This window comes from Pygocentrus nattereri, chromosome 10 (genome assembly GCF_015220715.1).
Source record: "Pygocentrus nattereri isolate fPygNat1 chromosome 10, fPygNat1.pri, whole genome shotgun sequence".
Lineage (NCBI taxonomy): Eukaryota > Metazoa > Chordata > Actinopteri > Characiformes > Serrasalmidae > Pygocentrus > Pygocentrus nattereri.
This window is the reverse complement of record NC_051220.1, coordinates 8,555,177-8,575,473: the sequence shown is the minus strand read 5'-3', so window position 1 is coordinate 8,575,473 and position 20,297 is coordinate 8,555,177. Positions and strand designations below refer to the sequence as shown.

General features: G+C 38.4%; 1 protein-coding gene and 1 long non-coding RNA gene across 2 annotated transcripts; both read right to left on the bottom strand.

The window, feature by feature from the left end:
* Positions 1-8,514: 8,514 nt before the first annotated feature.
* Positions 8,515-12,780, bottom strand: LOC108431660. The gene is made up of 2 exons (XM_017704957.1): positions 12,693-12,780; positions 8,515-10,353 (listed from the first exon to the last, which is right to left on the bottom strand). Exons 1-2 carry the CDS (start codon positions 12,714-12,716, stop codon positions 9,280-9,282), a joined length of 1,098 nt encoding a protein of 365 aa, XP_017560446.1. The 5' UTR covers positions 12,717-12,780; the 3' UTR covers positions 8,515-9,279.
* Positions 12,781-19,439: 6,659 nt separating this feature from the next.
* On the bottom strand, positions 19,440-20,171 carry LOC108431662. Its single transcript, XR_001858167.2, has 3 exons — positions 20,128-20,171; positions 19,856-19,980; positions 19,440-19,560 (listed from the first exon to the last, which is right to left on the bottom strand). It is a non-coding gene; the product is annotated as an uncharacterized LOC108431662 (long non-coding RNA).
* Positions 20,172-20,297: the final 126 nt, after the last annotated feature.

Below are 20,297 nucleotides of genomic sequence, written 5' to 3'. Positions count from 1 at the left end.
TCCACTGTCTCTCAATCTCTCCCATAGGCAGTGACGTTCCCCTCTTAGTTCCGCCCATACTCAGCGCGGATTGGATAGAAAAATGTCTGTCAAGCTTTCCACTCGTATGACTGGCTGAGCTGAACAGGAACCCAACAGATAAATGGCGCGAAAACAAAAAAGACTTCTGGGAAATGGAGTTCTTGCACACTTACAAGGAAAAACAAAGAAAATAACACAAATACAAATAAACACGACAATTTTAAGGGTCCTACATATATATATAGATATGTATATATGTATATATATATATATATATATATATATATATATATATATATATATATGAAATATATATATACACACACACACACACACACACACACATATATATATATATATATATATATATATATATATATATATATATATATATATATATATATATATATACATACACACTTCTCAAAAAAATCATTTATCCATTTAGCTGAAATTCCATTGCAGCAATGCAAATTGTACTCAGTACTTTGTATGGCCTCCTTGTGCTTGTAGGCATGCATGAAATCGTTGGGGCATGCTCCTCCCAGATCTGGACCAGGAGTAGGATGGACCAAAACATAATGTCCCAGAGGTGTTCTACTGGATTTAGGACAGGTGAGCTGCCTGCATACTCTCCCCACATGATGCCGGGCAATGTCGTGCACCAGGAGGAACCCAGTACCCACTGCACAAACGTAGGGTCTGACAGTGGGTCCAAGGATTTCACCCCAATACCTAATAGCAGTCAGGGTGCCGTTATCTAGCCTGTAGAGGTCTGTGCATCTTTCCAGGGATATGCCTACCCAGACCATCACTGACCCACCACCAAACCTGTCATGCTGAATGATGTTGCAGGCGGCATAACATTCTCCATGGTGTCTCCAGACCCTGTCATGTCTGTCACGTGTCCTCAGTTGAAACCTGCCCTCATCTGTGTAAAGTACAGGGTGCCAGTGGTGGATCTGCCCATTCTGGTGTTCTATGGCAAATGCCAATCAAGCTCTACAGAGCTGGGCAATGAGCACAGGGCCCACTACAGGACGTCAGGCCACCTTCACAAAGCCTGTCTCTGATTGTTTGGTCAGACAATTTCACACCAGTGGCCTGCTGCAGTTCATTTTTTAGGGCTCTGGCAGTGCTCATCCTGTTCCTCCTTGCACAAAGGAGCATATACCGGTCCTGCTGAGGGGTTAAGGACCTTCTACGGCCTTGTCCAGCTCTCCTAGAGTAACTCTTCCATACTCTTAAGACTGTGCTGGGAGACACAGAAAACCTTCTGGCAATGGCACGTATTGATGTGCCATCCTGCAGGAGTTGGACTACCTATGCAACCTCTGTAGGGTCCCGGTACCGCACCATGGTACTAGTAATGACGCTGATCCAAGCCAACTGCAAAACTAGTGAAAAATCAGTCAGAAAAGATGAGGAGGGACAAAAGTCACTGGCCTCCACCTATTAAACTATTCCTGTTTTGGGGGTCGTCTCATTGATGCTCCTCTAGTGCACCTGTTATTAATTTTCATCGGGTGGAAGGCAGGATACACCCTGGACAGGTCGATGTTTAGAAGTTCAAAACTTAAATAAAAATAAGGAGTCCAAAGATAAACTAAGGATTATTTTAAACAAAGCAGGAGCAGTGTAGCCTGGACTTGAGGAAGTGTGGTCCCTTCTTGCTCTGGCCACACCCTCCAGGTAGCATCACCTGCTTTAATCTGCCAACAGCTCTTCTAGTCCAGCCAATATATGGGGTTAAGACAAACAAAAAAAAGGAGCATGAGACACATACAAACCCAGATACACATCAGTCTCCTAAATGTTTTGGGCTAATTAGCCGCTCTATGATGCCTGTTTTTGTTTTGAGCTTAACTCAAACAACCAGGCCATGTGCTCATTAACACCCATCCAGCTGTTTATTTTCTGTCATTTCAGTATATGAGACACATCTAAACCCCAAAAATAATCTTTACTCCTACAGTCCATTTTATCAGGTCCACTGATCACTTCATACAGCAGGTGCTATTTGGGTGGTGGATCATTCACAGCACTGCAGTAACACTGACGTGGAGGTGTGCTAGTGTGTTTTGTGCTGGTCTGAGTGGATCAGACACAACAGTGCTGCTGGAGTTTTCAAACACTGTGTCCACTGACCGTCCACTCTATTAGGTGCATCTGTGTTGTCAGTCCATTTTGTAGATGTAAAGTCAGAGACAGTAGCTCATTTGCTGCTGCACACCTTCGTCAGTGGTCACAGGACGCTGCGCACAGGACGCTGTTGGCTGGATATTTTTGGTTGGTGCACTATTCTCAGTCCAGCAGTGACACCTCCAAAAATCTCCAGCAACACTGCTGAATCTGATCCACTCAGACTAGCACAAAACACAGGAACACACCACCACCACGTCAGTGTTACTGCAGTGCTGAGAATGATCCATCACCCAGTGGCGCAAAAAGGGGGGTATGCAGCGTATGCGGCGCATATGGGCGCTGCACTAGAGGGGCACCAAAACGATGCCGGAAAATTATTTCTAGTCTGCATTTTGAGCTGTTTGTTCTAGTATGATAATACACATCAAAAAACAGCACAGCACTAATCAGGCGCCCATCCACTTCTCAAAGTGGTTGAAAGACAGCAGGTTGGTCAGTTTATACGCTTTATTCACCTTTGTCTACCAAAACGAGACTGTAGGATACGAAAGTAGCGTTGGACCACTGGGTTCTAGCAAAGCTGCCTCACTGCTGAGTTCCCAAATGCACTTATTCAAACATAAAGGAATCTAATAGAGGTCAAACCTTCCATAGTTTCCCCAAAGATCCCGTATTTCACCGTGAATTGATTCACACAATCAGAAGAGATCGCCTTTTCAGTTTAAGATGTATGTTACTGTGCTAGCTAAGGCTAGCCATATTAATATTACCCAGCCAGCCAGATGAATGATAGCAGTGAGGCAGCAAGCTAACGTTAAAGCTAAACTTGGTTCTCCAGCTACGACCTGATTAACCCTGAACTGGTTATTTTCTCGGTTTAACTTCAAAACGAGTGACATTAGTCAAGCCATAGCTCTTTATAGTAGCCTGTTTAGCTAGCTAACCTAGCTAGTCAACATTCTAGTTAATATCCTAACCGTGGTAGCCTGGTCTAAAGCTCAGCTCGCTGGTGTCACTAAATCATCTTAAACTCTTAGTTTCTAGCCACATTCAGCCTGTAGCTGTTTTAGTTGAGTTTTCCTTTACATTTTTATTTATTTTGTCCTTTTATTTATTTAATTTTCTGTTTTACCTTTTTATTTATTTTATTCCATACTTTTCGCCTTTTACCTTTTTATTTCATTTATGTCTTCCTTTTATTTATTCTGTCTTCTGTTTTACTGTTTATTTTATTTCCATAATTTACTTTTTTATATAAACTTGGTGTTTTAACTCTCTTTCTTTGTGCTTATATTTTATTATTCTAATTATTAATCTCTATTTTATTGTGTTACATTTTAGCCTGTCCACTTATCAGTTTATTCTGAATTATTTTATTTCTTCTTAATTAAATCCTCATTGCTTGTTTTTTGCTCTTACCATTTAATTTGTATTCTGTTTATAAAGTTCCTTATTTTAGCTTGCCTGCTTAAATATTTGATTTTAATTTTAATTTTTTTCAGTCACTTTAAGTTAAGGGGTGGGGTTTTGGGGGGGGGGGGGGCGCCGATAATATGTTTGCATCCACCTCAGAAAGTATGTAGTTGCACCCCTGCCATCACCCAAATAGTACCTGCTCTGTGAGGGTCTATGGGGGTCCTGACCACTGAAGAACAGGGTAAAAGGGGGCTAACAATGTATCAGAGAAACAGATGGACTACAGTCTTTAATTGTTGAACTACAAAGTGCACCTATAGAGTAAGTGAAGCTGGTAAAATGGACTATGAGTGTAGAAACAAGGAGGTAGTCATAATGTAATGCCTGATCAGTGAATCTTGCTGAAATGTTTAAATTGCAGCAGTTTTATTTCAACAGTTGCCAACGTTTTGCACAAAATTCTCTGGTTTGTATTCAGTTATTTTTGTTGGTTTTTGTTAGGAAATACCTGGAATGATTGACTTTGCCTTTAGTCTTAATTTTTGTTGGATATCATGCCTTTGGGTGTGTACGTTTGATTGTTGGTCACACTTTCTGGTGATCTTTTTGTACATTTGCAACTTTTCAATTGTTTCTTTCTGCTGCAGGATCAAATGCAGTGTCTTGTTCACGCTTTCAGTTGGGTCTGTTTGGTGAATCAGGTGGAGATTCATAAACATTCTGACAATGGTGCTCTCAAAGTAGCTAAAAAATAATGCACTACTTTTCAAAAATGAGCTATAAAGTAGCTGCTATACATTTTGGAAAAATAGCTACAAAGTAGTTAACTGCTAATTTTTCAGTAGCTATCCCAAACCTGCGCTAATGTTTACTTCAGCAAGGTTTTAGCCAAAATTATGGCAGAACCATGGCAGTTAAACAGAGATCCTCCCCAGGTCTCTTGTGATTGGCTTACAGTTTTCACATTGAATCTGTAGCAGCCCAAGCAGAGGCAGCGCTGCTATAATGTTTATGGGGGGCTAAAGCCCTAAAACTGGCCTAGCAATTCTTATTTGTGTCAGTTGGGCTATATTTATATACAGTTATCTCCAGCCTCGTTGAAGCACTATATGACGTCCTCTGTTGGACGAAAATAAAAAAGGATATGTTTTTAAATAAATAAACAAATAAGTTTATATTGTTTTGGTGACATCATCAGTGTCAACCAACCAACCTATGCTGACTTCACAAAAATGATTACAAATCCAAATTTATCCCCATTATATTGTCGGGACCAAAGAGCTCCCCGCCCTCCGCTCCAAAGTTCCCAACAATGTGGAAAAACGTTACTAATTAATTAAAGTTAAATCAAAGTTTTGATTTTAATTTAATCTGTTCTTGATGGTAAAAATGGGTCGCGAATTAAAAAGATTGAAAAAGCATTTTTGCAAAAGTTAAAGAAAAGTGAAGAGTCAATCTTGCAAAAAAGTCAAAGTCAGATAAAAAACCAAACTTCAGCCGTAGGTTCGGTTCGAAGGGAAGAAAAGACGTCTTTATTAGTTCCAGTGTGACAGGTTGGCGCCCGAAAGCCAAAATGTGCAGACAATACAAACACATTACATCTTATACCCAAAGGTGAGCAACCTTATCACCCCTCCCGGGGGGTGAGATCATCGCTCCACCCATTTTTGATACATCCTGAAATCACCTTGGATACCAATAGAACTGTTTTTCTCTAGCTTTCAAATAACACTTATTTCTCACCCAACTCATGTTTTTTAATTAATTTTCTCTGCCTTGTTTTGTCAGGCTTCCCTATCCTCCCTGTGTCTGTTGTTTGTAACACTTTCTTATTAATTTGGCTCAAAGACCGGTTCTTACCAACCCTTATCAGCTAGCCTTCCTATCCCCAGCTACCTTTTACTGTAAAGGCGGTTTCTTGCTCTTTCTGATCTTCGAGATATTTGTCCTACCACAATGGCTCCTTTCATTACACTACCCTGCTTTGTGTCTGGAATAGAGTTCACGTTATCCCATATGGTAGTGGTTAACACCTCTTCCTTCTACACTCTAGACTGGGGTTCAATCCCCCACCAGGGCAAGCGCTATACCAATACACTTTACCAATACCAATACACTATACCAAAGAGTCCTTGGGCAAGACCCCTAACATCACCTTGGCCTACCTGTGTAAAAATGATCTGGATAAGAGCGTCAGCCAAATGCCGTAAATATATATGGAAATATCGGGCCTGTTTTTCCCGGTCCCTGTCTGCCTGCCTCAGTTAAATGCTTATAGGCTCTTCTGTCTCAGTTTAGTGTTTAGAACTCTGTCTTTAATAATTTCTAAGTTAATGATTATTACAAAACTTTTATTAAAAGGTGATTTAAGGACATATTTCTTCAAAAACCCCAACATTCCCTCCTATCTCATGAGAAACTAATCATGAGATTTCATACTTATCAGCTCATGTATAGATTACAAGTGTAATGGTTACAAGTGACAAACTGCAACGTTAGTGAAACTGCTTGAGAATATAAGTCATACTAACATCAAACCCGGTTAGTAAAGTGAGATTAAGTACATCAAACTGTCTAATAAACAATGTTAATGTAAGTGTTTAAAGTTAAAATATCAAATAAGAATTAAATCAAATAAAACTTCAAAAGTTATAAAAGTAAAAAAGTGTTACAGATTGCTACATCCTAAAAAGGTGCATAATTGATAGTCAAAAATGAGTCAAAAGTGTAAAAAAAGTGGTTCTAAAACTAAAATCTTAAAATCAAGAAATGTAAAAATTGAAGAATTAAAAATTGAAGAATTAAAAATTAAGAATTAAAAAAAGTAAAAATTAAAAGTCAAAAACTTTTAAAAATCAAAAACTTTACCACTTCCCTCCTCCAGGGAAGGACCCACATAAGAGCAATGAAACCACTGCCATATTATCATAATAATATTGAATAATTCTGGTCCTAACTCAAGCCCTCGGCATATAACAGTGACCAACCACAACTCCTTGTAGTTGGGCAACGTGTGTTTAACCGGAAAAGCAAATCAGACTCATACATATGAAAACAATTTAAATTATGCAACAGAGGTGGGTTTGAGTCCATAAACACAAAGCAGTAAAATCCAAGTAAAAGGTAAGGCAAGGCCAAAAACTTAAAGAGTAAAGTTAAAAGGTAAAAAATTAAAAATGTAAAAAACGTGAAGATTGAAAATGTAAAAAAAATGTAAAAATAAAAAATGTGTGTGTGACACTAAAATCTAAGAAGTGAGAAACAAACAAAGTAAATGTGAGAAAAAAAACCAAAGATAAATGTGTGATTAGGTAATACATGATAGACAAGACAGTAAACAAAGCAATGTAAAAAGCCGTATATAAAGGATTAAAACGTCGTGTAAGGTTAAATGATTACAAGCGTGAAAATAAAACAAGGTGAACGTGAGGCTAAATATTGATAAAGGATAAACAAACTAAATACTAATAAGGAAAAAAAACAACCCAAATACTAATAACTAAAACTAATAAGTGAAAAACAAACAAGATAGCTATGTATACAGTTAACTTGTAACATACAAGACAAAGGATTACAATGTTTATAGATGATGTGGCGTGCCATCTTCTGCCCTCTTGACTTTGCAGTAAGTAGAAGGGCAAGTTGCAGGCGAGAACGAGAGGTCATTAATACGTCGATTCTGCCTGATCGATCATTGGATCATCGTTTAGATGTGAGAAGTGTCATTAAGACGATCTGGAAGATTGTCATACAGGGGCAGATTTCCATACAGTTTGTTATCATCGTAATCATTAGTCATCATCTGGTGCACATGTCTTGAGTCCTTCCTGGTTAGGGCTATTACCTTCGACATCTTTGAAAGTTTTTCAAGCCAAACTGAGTTTGAACGCCACTACAAGTTGATTGTCCGTAAAATCACTGTGGACAATATTTTAATACAATCACTCTGCTCTCTGTTGAGGAGCCAAGAGCTCTTTTTTTCATATACTGCGTCAGCCGTGCTGTTTATGTAAATAACATTGGCTCCTGTCCACATTTCAAATTTCCATTTTCATTCAATTCAATTCTCTGTATTCCTCTGTAGGCGGGGTCACACTCACTATGTGTGAGTGAGGGAGTGACTTCTGAGTTCCTTCGTGGGCGGGGTTATGTCTGAGTGACTTCTCTGAGTATCTCCGTGGGCGGGGTTATGTGTGAGTGACTTCTGAGTTTCTCCGTGGGCGGGGTTATGTGTGAGTGACTTCTCTGAGTTTCTCCGTGGGCGGGGTTATGTGTGAGTGACTTCTCTGAGTTTCTCCGTGGGCGGGGTTATGTCTGAGTGACTTCTCTGAGTTTCTCCGTGGGCGGTGTAATGTGTGAGTGACTTCTCTGAGTTTCTCCGTAGGCGGGGTTATGTGTTAGTGACTTCTCTGAGTTTCTCCGTGGGCAGGGTTATGTGTGAGTGTTGGCCTCAAATTGAAAAACGGGCATATATTTTTCAAAAAACAATAAAATTTCTCAGTTTCAACATTTGATATGTTGTCTTTGCAGTATTTTCCTTGAAAATATGGTTTACAAGCTTTGCATATTATTACATTCTATCTTTATTTACATTCTGCACAGCATCCTAACTTTTTTGGAAATGGGGTTGTAGTTAAAAAAAGTATATGTAAGTATAAAGTAACAGTCAGTTCAGTAATATGGTGGCACAGTGGGTAGCACTGTTGCCTCACAGCAAGAAGGGCCTAGGTTCAATTCTGCCTGGGTGATGAAGGATTTAATGGGTGTGTATGTGTATATACAACTTGTAGTAAACCTCAGTGCATACTCATTTTACTTTTATAAATATAAAAAATGAGCCAATTTAGTGACATGAAGTACTGAAATGGTACACTTACAAGTATACTACTAGTACATTGATATTAGTATACTTAGTACATAAAATATACTTAAACTAACTTAAGTTTACTTAATAACAAGAACTTCAAGTATAGTTTTTTTTTCATAAGGCAAGTCTGCTTCTCCCTCAGGGTCGCTGGAGCCTATCCCAGTGGTATGTCAGAAAACAGACAGGGAAAATTACTAAGGGCCTTTCACACCCAGGATACGGTATGTTTGAACTATTCCCACCCAGCAGGCTCTACAGAACACCTACCACCAAAACATCCAGGCACAAGAACAGTTTCATCCTCTAGCTGTTAAGCTATTGAGTGAACACTCACACAAGGCATGTGCCTAAACACCCCTTACTCTGATCTGAACTGGGTAATATTCAATTATAGTTTTGCAACATTATGTATTATTATGTCATATTTTGGTTTTCAGCTGTGCAATATTTTTGGTCTTTGTTGTAGTTTTTAAGGACTGTTTTTTTGCCGTATTTAAGCACCATGTGGGTCCCAAACCATGTCTATTGTCTTATCGTTATTCATAAACACTGTGTCATGGCAATTTTAACCCAGAGACAAATTCATTGATTCTAATATTTCTACTTCAAAAACAGAATGTTTCAATTCACCCTAAAATCCAAGGAATGACTGCAGAATTACATATGAATATGTATAATATGCATAATATTAATTTGTCTTACCTTATTCATTGAAACTAAATGCACCAGCCTGTACTTTCTGTTTAATATAGACCTTAAAATGCCTTTACATAAAGTACATCATTTCATTTCTTCACACTAATTCATTGCTCCTCTTCTGATTACTTTCCTCAGTCATTTCCATCAGTCATCATTCGTTTTACTTCATTCACCACTTCCACTGCTCTTTTGTAGAGTTTGTCTCTTTCTGCTTTTTCTTCGAGGCTTTCTCTTTTTTTCTCTGCAGAATCCTTAGCAATAAGATTCATCTTGTTAAGTTCACAGGCCTCGATGGCTGTTATTAGTTTGTCAGATGGGACTTTCAAGGCCTTGTGAGGTTTAGTGTTTTTAGGCAAGTGAAAAGCCAGACACACATGATCCCAAACATAATCTGTTTTGTTTACATGTTGCACTTCAACTCCTTTGTCTGAGGTTAAGATTTTATACTGGATGTTGTCAGAAATGGCCTGTGCGTGCCAGATAATTTTCCCCTTCTCATAATGAGCAAATCTGCTCTCTTCAAGAAGTGGCATTGCTTCAAAAAGCTTGTTGTCTTGAGGACTGTGAATCAGCACAGCGTACAGAATCTCCTGTTTGTAGAACATGGTCTTGAAGACCCTCAGAACTGGCTCCTCTCCTCCACAGTGCTGCTGCTGGTACAGCTCCATCAGGTCAGTCAGGGGGAAGGTGAATCTGTAGTTCCCATAGCGGGACTCACGCTGGAACACTGGTGAGTCAGTGAACTTATTCAGGAATGGCTCATGACTTTCGATTTGCTCTGGTGACAGTTTTGGGAAATTCTTCTGCAAATAGCGCTCCTCTGCGGATTTGATCTCCTCTTCATCGATATATAAGGACCACCATGAGAAGCCGTCATTAGGTGGTCTGAACTCTTTGGACTCCATTATCATTCGGAATGGTCCCTCAGTAGTGACGTGGGTCACACTTGGAACATGAAATTCAACTGGAGTTGGGTATGGTGGCACATCATTGCCCAAGTACCCCAGTATCTTTGGTTTGTCGTGATGTCTATTTGATTTCAGCCTACCACAGTCCTTATTTCTCTGCTGGGCCACCTGACATATCTCCGGCCAGAGTGTAGAGTCTTCCTGTATCTTTATTTTCAAGTCTTGTACACTCATGTGCTTCCCCTCAATGGATATCTCGATTATTCCACGTGAATTGTATTTCACTTTGAATTTCCCCTGTAAAGATAAGTTAGTACATTCATTGAACAAATAACAGTTAGAAATAAAGAAATAAACTATGAGGAACGTTTTTCGTTCATTAAGGTACAAACAATCTAAATGTGCTCTAAAAGGTACAACAATGGTTTTAAGGTCCAATTATAAACCTTAAATAATATAATTCAAAATGAGATAATAATAAAAGTACATATTTGTGCCTAATGTTTTAAATCAGAACAATAAAATAAAAAGCCTGGAGACGAGACGGGGTCTGTGGAGTCAATACAACTTAGAGAATATCATTTCAACGGATTATAGTACAATTATGTTCCCTGACTAAACTGAGATGTATCTTTGAGGGTCCCACCCCAGTGATAAGAGGGGGACTGCCCCAGTGATCGTTTCAGATGTTTTTTTTTTGCTAAGAGTGTAGAGAAGAATGTGCATATACTCTTAAACTGTTGTGTTAAAAACAACACACTGTCTTTAACTAACATTTAACACATCTGTGTGTTCAGTAAAGCACAAGGCCTTTTATGTTAATTTCAGTGGTGAACAGTAACTACGTAAATGTAATTTGTTACTGTATTAAAGTAGTTTTTGTGTATCTGTACTGTACTGAAGCATTTTAGGTGACTTTTTCCTTTCACTCCACTACATTTCAAGTCAAATATCTGACTTTTTCCTTCACTACATTTTGAGAAATCTGTCGTTCCTTTTGGTTTCTGTGTGTAGAAAAACGTAACATGTCAAAACGAAAGAAGCGCAAGGCCAGAGCACCAATCAGGGCACAGCGGTCACTTTGTTTAGAGCTGGTTTTGACCTGTTGGTCATACCGACCCAGTGCAGCACACGGTTCAACGTCAGCGCAGCAGCATAAAACTTTGGGAGAGTCTGTTCAACAGAAATGATGAACTAACCTAACTTTGTGTAAATAGAGCACAATATAGAAATATGTCCACATATGCAGTCGAGACTGACGCGGCTTTTTTCTGAATTTCTACAAACACCATTTCATTTTATAGTAAATTAGTTTGGGCTGGTTTATGTTTATGAACAGAGGCCTACAGATCAACATAGTAAAGGAGCTCATCTGTGATCCTGAGTTTAAAGCCAGTTTTTATTCAACTTAAACTTGGAACTAAGTTGTAAATCAATCTTAAACTGAAACTTTGCTTGAGTGTAAAAAGTGATTTCAGAGCCACTCGGTTCTCCCTGATAGAAACTGTTTACCTTCAGTGTTTTGTGCTTATGATCATTTTAATAGACATCAGTGTCACTAATTAATGACGTTCTATTAAAAGACTGGTTTACCAAGAGAGACGCTGGAGGACTTTCACCTAGATGAGTTAATAAAGTGAGTCTTGTTACAAAAATAGCAATAGCACATTAAATTCATTATTCATCTTTGTTACTTTTACTTTTGGTGCTTAAGTACATTTGGAGGCAAATACTTTTATACTTTATATACTTATAGTTATACTTTATATAAGGGAGAAACTTCTACTTTTATTAGAGTAATATTTCACCTTGTGTATCTTTTACTTTAACTCATGTACTTCGTCCACCACTGGTTATTTTGTATGTGTCAAAACAGAAATCAATATTAAAACAGGTCACACAGGTAAATGTGTTGTTTTTAACACTCCAAGAACTGAAGATCTCTCAAAAAAAGAATAACACACTGTAAAATGTTGTTCTATGGTCTATGCAGCACCTGTTTGATAATGGTTTAATGTAACAACAAGGTGTTCTGCTATTAATACAAGCTTGTCAACATAATCGTGCAGACCATTTGCATGCTTAAATGTTTCTTTGGGTGTTTGTGGTTTTATATGTAGACCGGGCACTACACTGACCACTCTTAAACCTCTAGAAGCGTTGTCCGCTGTCTGACTGATGATAATTGATCTCTTAAGAGCTGAGACCCCCTTTACAGCTATTGATTTACCATGACTAGTGAGAAACTGTGCAAAGACAGACCGACATAGAGCAGTGCAGCATCCTTGTGAAAGGATGTAGGATCAAAATCTTTCTACAATGTCATGGAACAATTTCTGCTTTTATACATGGTTTTAAAAGTCCAACAAAACAACCACCAAATCCTAATAACAAATTAAACTGTGCTCAGTTGTGTCTTATTCTTCATACAGGAAAATGAGGCAATCAGGCACAAATATGAAAATTATTAGAACCCGCGGCCTCAAACTGTTTGAAATAGCACTTGAAATGAATGGATGAACGAGTGAACGAATCAGTGAATGAATGAATGAATCAATCAATGATTGAATATTATTAAATTACTCAAGTATCTGTCTAGCAGTACATTTACTATCAATACAGACAGATCTCCTTACCTCAGATTCAGAAGTAGTTGCCATGTTTAGTCTGTTGTTCCACAAAAACCCACCAAAATCAGAAAATCAGGTCTCCAGCTGACTGAACACCACCCAGTGAATGTGAAAAAACAAATGCCTCTTTTATATCAGTTCGCTCCTACACTCCCACATGGGGCGTCATTGGGTGGAAATATGAACGGAGTGGATCAGACGCAGCAGTGCTGCTTGAGTGTTCAAAGACCTCACTGTTGCTGTTGGACTGAGAACCAAATATGTCCTGTGGGCAGCATCTTGTGACCACTGATGAAGGACTTATAATGAGGTTGACTAACACAAGCTGTGCAACAACAAAAGAGCTACTGTGTCTACATCTACAACTACAATTCCAGTGAGGTTGTGACATTGTGTAAAACATCAATAAAAACAGAATGCGATGATTTGCGAATTGAATACACTACAAAGACCAGATATTTAATGTTCAAACGGATAAACTTTGTGTTTTGCAAATATTCACTCATTTTGAATTTGATGCCTGCAACACGTACCAAAGAAGTTGGGACAGGGGCAACAAAAGACTGGCAAAGTTGAGGAATGCTCAAAAAACACCTGTTTGGAACATTCCACAGGTGAACAGGTTAATTGGAAACAGGTGAGTGGCATGATTGTGTATAAAGGGAGCATCCCTGAAAGGCTCAGTCATTCACAAGCAAGGATGTGCTTCACTTTGTGAACAACTGCGTGAGCAAATAGTCCAACAGTTTAAGAACAAGGTTTCTCAATGTGCAACTGAAAGGAATTTAGGGATTTCATCAGCTACAGTCCATAATATCATCAAAAGATTCAGAGAATCTGGAGAAATCTCTGCAAGTAATCGACAAGGCAGAAAACCAACACTGAATGCCTGTGACCTTCGATCTCTCAGGCGGCACTGCATTAAAAACCCACATCATTCTGTAACAGATATTACCACATGGGCTCAGGAACACTTCAGAAAACCACTGTCAGTGAACACAGTTCGTCGCTCCATCTACAAGTGCAAGTTAAAACTCTGCCATGCAAAGCGAAAGCCAGATATCAACAACACCCAGAAACGCCGCCGGCTTCTCTGGGCCCGAGCTCATCTGAGATGGACTGTCGTAAAGTGGAAAAGTGTCCTGTGGTCTGACGAGTCCACATTTCAAATTGTTTTTGGAAATCATGGACGTCGTGTCCTCCGGGCCAAAGAGAAAAAGGACTGTCTCGATTGTTATCAGTGCAAAGTTCAAAAGCCAGCATCTCTGATGGTGTGGGGGTGTGTTAGTGCCCATGGCATGGGTAACATGCACATCTGTGAAGGCACCATTAATGCTGAAAGGTACATACAGGTTTTGGAGCAACATATGCTGCCATCCAAGCAACGTCTTTTTCAGGGACGTCCTGCTTATTTCAGCAAGACAATGCCAAGCCACATTCTGCACGTGTTACAACAGCGTGGCTTTGTAGTAGAAGAGTGTGGGTACTAGACTGGCTTGCCTGCAGTCCAGACCTGTCTCCCACTCTTAATGTGTGGCACATTAAGAAGCGCAAAATACGACAACGAAGACCCTGGACTGTTGAGGAACTGAAGTTGTACATCAAGCAAGAATGAGAAAGAATTCCACCTACAAAGCTTCAACAGTTAGTGTCCTCAGTTCCCAAACGCTTATTGAGTGTTCTTAAAAGGAAAGGTGATGTAACACAGTGGTAAACACGCCCCTGTCCCAACTTCTTTAGAACGTGTTGCAGGCATCAAATTCAAAATGAGTGAATATTTGCAAAAAATAAAGTTTATCCATTTGAACATTAAATATCTTGTCTTTGTAGTGTATTCAATTGAATATAGGTTGAAAGGGATTTGCAAATCATCGTATTCTGTTTTATTTATGTTTTACACAACGTCCCAACTTCATTGGAATTGGGGTTGTACAAGGTGAACCAACAAGGTAGGAGTGTCTAATGGAGTGGACGGTGAGTGGACACTGCTGGTGTCTGATCCACTCATACAAGCACAACACAAACTAACACACCACCACCATGTCAGTGTGACTGCAGTGCTGAGAATGATCCACCACCCATCACTTCTGTGGGCATCCTGACCACTGTAGATCAGGGTGACAAAGTATGCAAAGTATTACAGTCTGTAATTGTAGAACTGGTCAGTGAAGCTGATAAAATGATTTTACGTCATTTTAAAGCTGCAAGTCTAAAAAGTATCTGGACTGGTTCCATATCGCTGTTGTTGGAATAAAACCTTGTATCTCTAAAATGGTAACTTTACAGGAAAAGGAAAAAACCTACTTTACTTTTAATGTAAGTCAATGGAACCAGAGTTTTTTCCTAAGTCATTTTTGGTCCAATCAACATGAAATGTACAAACAATGTAATGGACAACAGGTGTTTTAAAATTATGGAAAAAAATGAAAAATGAGAGATAAAAGGTTTTGTTCAGACCGCAGTGATATGTAATATCTTACTGTCAACCTTCTTACTTTAACTTCTCAACTCTTGTGTGGTGTTGATGTTATTTTTATATTATAAAAAAATTTATTTATTTAACCTTATTTAAGGTTCACAACTGGACCTTAAAGCCACAGCTGTAGCTTTGAGGGAACATTTACATTGTGTGTACCTTGACAGAACAATGTACCCGCAACTGATGAAAGCAAAAAGTACCTTTATATACAGAACCTTTATTTCTAACAGTCATTCAAGGTTTATGTATTTATTTGCTTTTCATACTTAGTGTTTACCAGTAAGTTATGTATATAAATGATTAAAGAACTACCAAACACAATTTTACAGTATTACAGTATTACAATATTTTCACATTTATAAACTGTACCATTTCAATAATAACAATAAAACAACATTATACATCAAAAATAAAAATAAGAAAGTATTACAACACAATTAACCATAAAAGCCCTAGAAAAGATGGAGTGTCAGGGGATGTGATATTCAAATATGTACAAATTCTACTTACTTAATTGGTTATTTAAGTACGTAATCTGTGTTTTTGAGAAAATATATGAACTACGTTAAAATGTATAAAAATACATACAATCTAAAATTTTTAATAGATTGTTCAAATGTAATGTATAAAATATACTTGAGTACCCATTAGTAAACTTGGGGAGCCTCCCAAGAACACGTATATGTGAGATACATTGTAATTCCATCAATTCGTCAATTAAAAAAATTCATTATTTTCAGCATGAACAGAAAAAAAAAAATCCAAAGTTAGCAACAGAAAACAGACTAGGAGTAAACATGGATGTTGTGTTTTGGGTAATTCTACTTAAGCCCTACAAGTGATTGGTGTGAATTTGTACATCTACACTCACCACCCACTACTAGAAACCTGAGTCACAATTGTGACGCTTCAGACGTGACAACATAATTCGCAAAAAGATTAATCAATTAATTCATTCATTCATTCAGCTTTACACACTACTGACAGGGACTTTTAACTAGAAATGGGCGTTATGACTGGAAAAGACCTGAAACCTTCTGCAAGAGCAAAGCAGGTACTCTCAGCCTCAGACCCATAGGACTGTCTGATGTATATTTCATGCTAATGAGGAGTTCAGGATGTCCACATCAACTCGTAAAGTCAGAAAAGTGTCATGTTACCAAACTGTCTGTTTATGTTGTCATTCTATCGTAAACAATAAACGCGTTTACCATTTGTGTTTACGCTACTATTAGCCATTTGAGGGCATTGCTGTTATCCATCTATTTGACTGTCTTGAATTGCAAATTGACTAGGGACCTGCCTTTCTTGACTTGGGAATTGACTAAGGCCTCGCCTATCTTGACAAGGGCATTGACTCGAGACGTGCTTGATTTAACTTAGCAATTGATTAGGGTCTCACCAGTAGGCAGGAGCCTCTGAAAAAGTGGATGAATAGTAGAGTTCCAGATATAAGTAATCCCACATACAGATAACTAAGCAGATGCAATTATTTTGAACGATACAATGTATTTTACAATCTTCACGTCCTAAAACCCTACTTGGAATAATGCATATAATTCATAATTCATTTTTATCATTCCGGAACATTATCTGTGTTGTCTTCTAGCTCCTTTTTCAAATCATCCACCTCCTTCTTTACATCTGCAAACATTTCTTCGCAATCTGCAGGCTTCTGCAATCTGCAATCTGCAAGGAGATTCTGGATTCTGGATCGTGCTGGATTAGGTTCTATTGAAAGTTTAAACTGGTGTTTACCAGAAATGGCTTGTGCATGCCAGATCATTTTCCCATCCTCATAACGAACCAACTTATTGTCTTCAAGAAGTGGGAGGTCTCCAAAACGCTTGCTGAATTTAGGACTGTGAATCAGCACAGCCTACACAATCTCTTGTTTGTAGAACATTGTCTTAAAGACCCTCAGAACTGGCTCCTCTCCTTCACAGTTCTGCTCCTTGTACAGTTCCATCAGCTCAGACAGGGGGAAGGTAAATCTGTAGTTACCGTACTGGGATTTATCATGCTGGAAAGCTGGTGAGGTGGTAAACTTCTTCAGGAACTGTTCTCCGCTTTGTATTTTTATACTCTCCAAGTAGAGTTTCTCTGCAGACTTGATCTCCTCTTCATTAATTGCTAATGTCCACCATGAAAACTCAGTGCAGGGGTGCAACTACATACTTTCTGAGGTGGATGCAAACATATTATCGACGCCCCCCGCCCCCCAAAACCCCACCCCTTAACTTAAAATGACTGAAAAAAATTAAAATTAAAATCAAATATTTAAGCAGGCAAGCTAAAATAAGGAACTTTATAAATAGAATACAAATTAAATGGTAAGAGCAAAAAACAAGCAATGAGGATTTAATTAAGAAGAAATAAAATAATTCAGAATAAACTGATAAGTGGACAGGCTAAAATGTAACGCAATAAAATAGAGATTAATAATTAGAATAATAAAATATAAGCACAAAGAAAGAGGGTTAAAACACAAAGTTTATATAAAAAAGTAAATTATGGAAATAAAATAAACAGTAAAACAGAAGACAGAATAAATAAAAGGAAGAAATAAATGAAATAAAAAGGTAAAAGTCGAAAAGTATGGAATAAAATAAATAAAAAGGTAAAACAGAAAATTAAATAAATAAAAGGACAAAATAAATAAAAATGTAAAGGAAAACTCAACTAAAACAGTTACAGGCTGAATGTGTCTGAATGTGGCTAGAAACTAAGAGTTTAAGATGATTTAGTGACACCAGCGAGCTGAGCTTTAGACCAGGCTACCACGGTTAGGATATTAACTAGAATGTTGACTAGCTAGGTTAGCTAGCTAAACAGGCTACTATAAAGAGCTATGGCTTGACTAATGTCACTCGTTTTGAAGTTAAACCGAGAAAATAACCAGTTCAGGGTTAATCAGGTCGTAGCTGGAGAACCAACTTTAGCTTTAACGTTAGCTTGCTGCCTCACTGCTATCATTCATCTGGCTGGCTGGGTAATATTAATATGGCTAGCCTTAGCTAGCACAGTAACATACATCTTAAACTGAAAAGGCGATCTCTTCTGATGGTGTGAATCTATTCACGGTGAAATACGGGATCTTTGGGGAAACTATGGAAGGTTTGACCTCTATTAGGTTCCTTTATTTTTGAATAAGTGCATTTGGGAACGCAGCAGTGAGGCAGCTTTGCTAGAACCCAGTGGTCCAACGCTACTTTCGTACCCTACAGTCTCGTTTTGGTAGACAAAGGTGACGTAGGTGAATAAAGCGTATAAACTGACCAACCTGCTGTCTTTCAACCACTTTGAGAAGTGAATGGGCGCCTGATTAGTGCTGTGCTGTTTTTTGATGTGTATTATCATACTTGAACAAACAGCTCAAAATGCAGACTAGAAATAATTTTCCGGCATCGTTTTGGCGCCCCTCTAGTGCAGCGCCCACTGCTTGCAGCATCACAGAGGGAATGAAGTCCAGTCGGGTCCGTGCGGAGGGCGTGATCACATTACTGAGAGAGAAAGACAGACACATTTGTCAGTTTGTCTATATGGATACTACTACTACTACTACTACTGTTAATAACTAGTTTGTTAACAAAAACTAGCAACATAACAGTTACTAACTGAGTTATAACAGTGCTTTACAGGAGCTTTGAATGTGTCTTATGCAATTAAATGTTAAAGCTGGAAAAAATACATTTTCTATAACTATGTAAGCATTATTTTAAAAAAGAAATATAGGTGTAAATCTTACCATAATGGATCTCGATCTTCATTAGGAGGGCAGCGGGGAAAGAGAGATTTCTGTACCAGACTCTCAGTGGTACTTGCTGCATTTTTGATCTACAGGGAGAGAAAACGCAACATGCTCATCATCTTTATTACTATAAGCAATGACACGGCTGCTACACTTATACAGATAACAGTACAACCTACATCTGTTCTGGACACATACCTGATGAGAATATCCATATCCCATTGAGCCGTACGAGAACGCCAGATCTGCGTCCAGCTTGCAGACTTTCTGAAAACATAAGAAATAAAATCATATCTCTCTCTCTCTTTCACACAAGCAGGAAATAAAATAAGAGAATTTTTACTAATGGTAAGACATTACCTTCTGCATGAGCCTCAAATTGAACTGATGACTCAATGAAGATTTCTGTGAGAAAAGAGAAAATAAAAGGTTAAGTTTTCATTTTTGGTAATCAGTGACACTGAGTGGCTTAAATAAAACCTTTATAGAGGTAGAAGGAGAACGCATCTTACCTTAAGGATATCCTGCAGCATGATGGTGTCTCTGCCAATGAGTATGGGGGTGGTTAAATCAGGATCCACCATAATCAGTTCCACCACCACCAAACTCGACTGCTGGACACCGCAAATGTCTTCCTTCTGGATCTGCAAACACAAAGACAAGAAAGGTAAGGGGGGCTTTGTTTTTTGTATCAATGTCTTACAGAATGACTTCAGAACAGAATATACACCCGCTGAAGTTGCTGCAGTGGTTTTGTAAAATAGCCATGCAGATAACAGCATTTTTACATTAAACAAATGGGTATCACGTTATATGCAAGTGCCTTTAAAGGCAAGTTTAAGAAGATATGCCAAAATCTCAAATCCTTGAAGACACCAGAGGGTTAAAACCCATTTGTCTGCTGTGCAAAGAGAGAAGACATTGATAAGTAATACTAACCTGTAGCGAGAAGTGTTTCCACTCATCAAAGCACATGGGGTCGCTGTAGGGCTGCTGCACGGTGTACTTCACCGTTCTCCCAATAGTGATCCTCACAGCAGCCCGACTGCCTTTCTTCAAAGGAGCTGGTGCAGAAAAACAGCCAAACCAGAACCACAATTATTGATCAAGGCAAACAAAATCAGCTGATAAGTTTTGTGGCTCGATATCAACACAAACTCAAACCTAAAATCTAGACTTAACACTGAGACTGACAGAAACTTTAAACATACCAGATTTACTGAAGTCTCTGCAGGTCTTCAGGTTTACAGTTAGGACCCCTGCCTGTCAATGGAAAGAAAAATACATACATTTCAAGAGTTTTATAAGCCCGAGACATGCATTAACATCATTTCATAATGCAGTCAATTAATATGACTTTACACTTCACAGTAGCTCAAAT

What these genes read in the sequence shown, in the direction of transcription:
- LOC108431660 (XM_017704957.1), bottom strand. Translation starts at nt 12,716, where the DNA reads ATGGCAACTACTTCTGAATCTGAG. An exon ending in CAACTACTTCTGAATCTGAG is followed by an intron (nt 10,354 to 12,692) that starts GTAAGGAGATCT and finishes TTATCTTTACAG; the next exon opens with GGGAAATTCAAAGTGAAATA.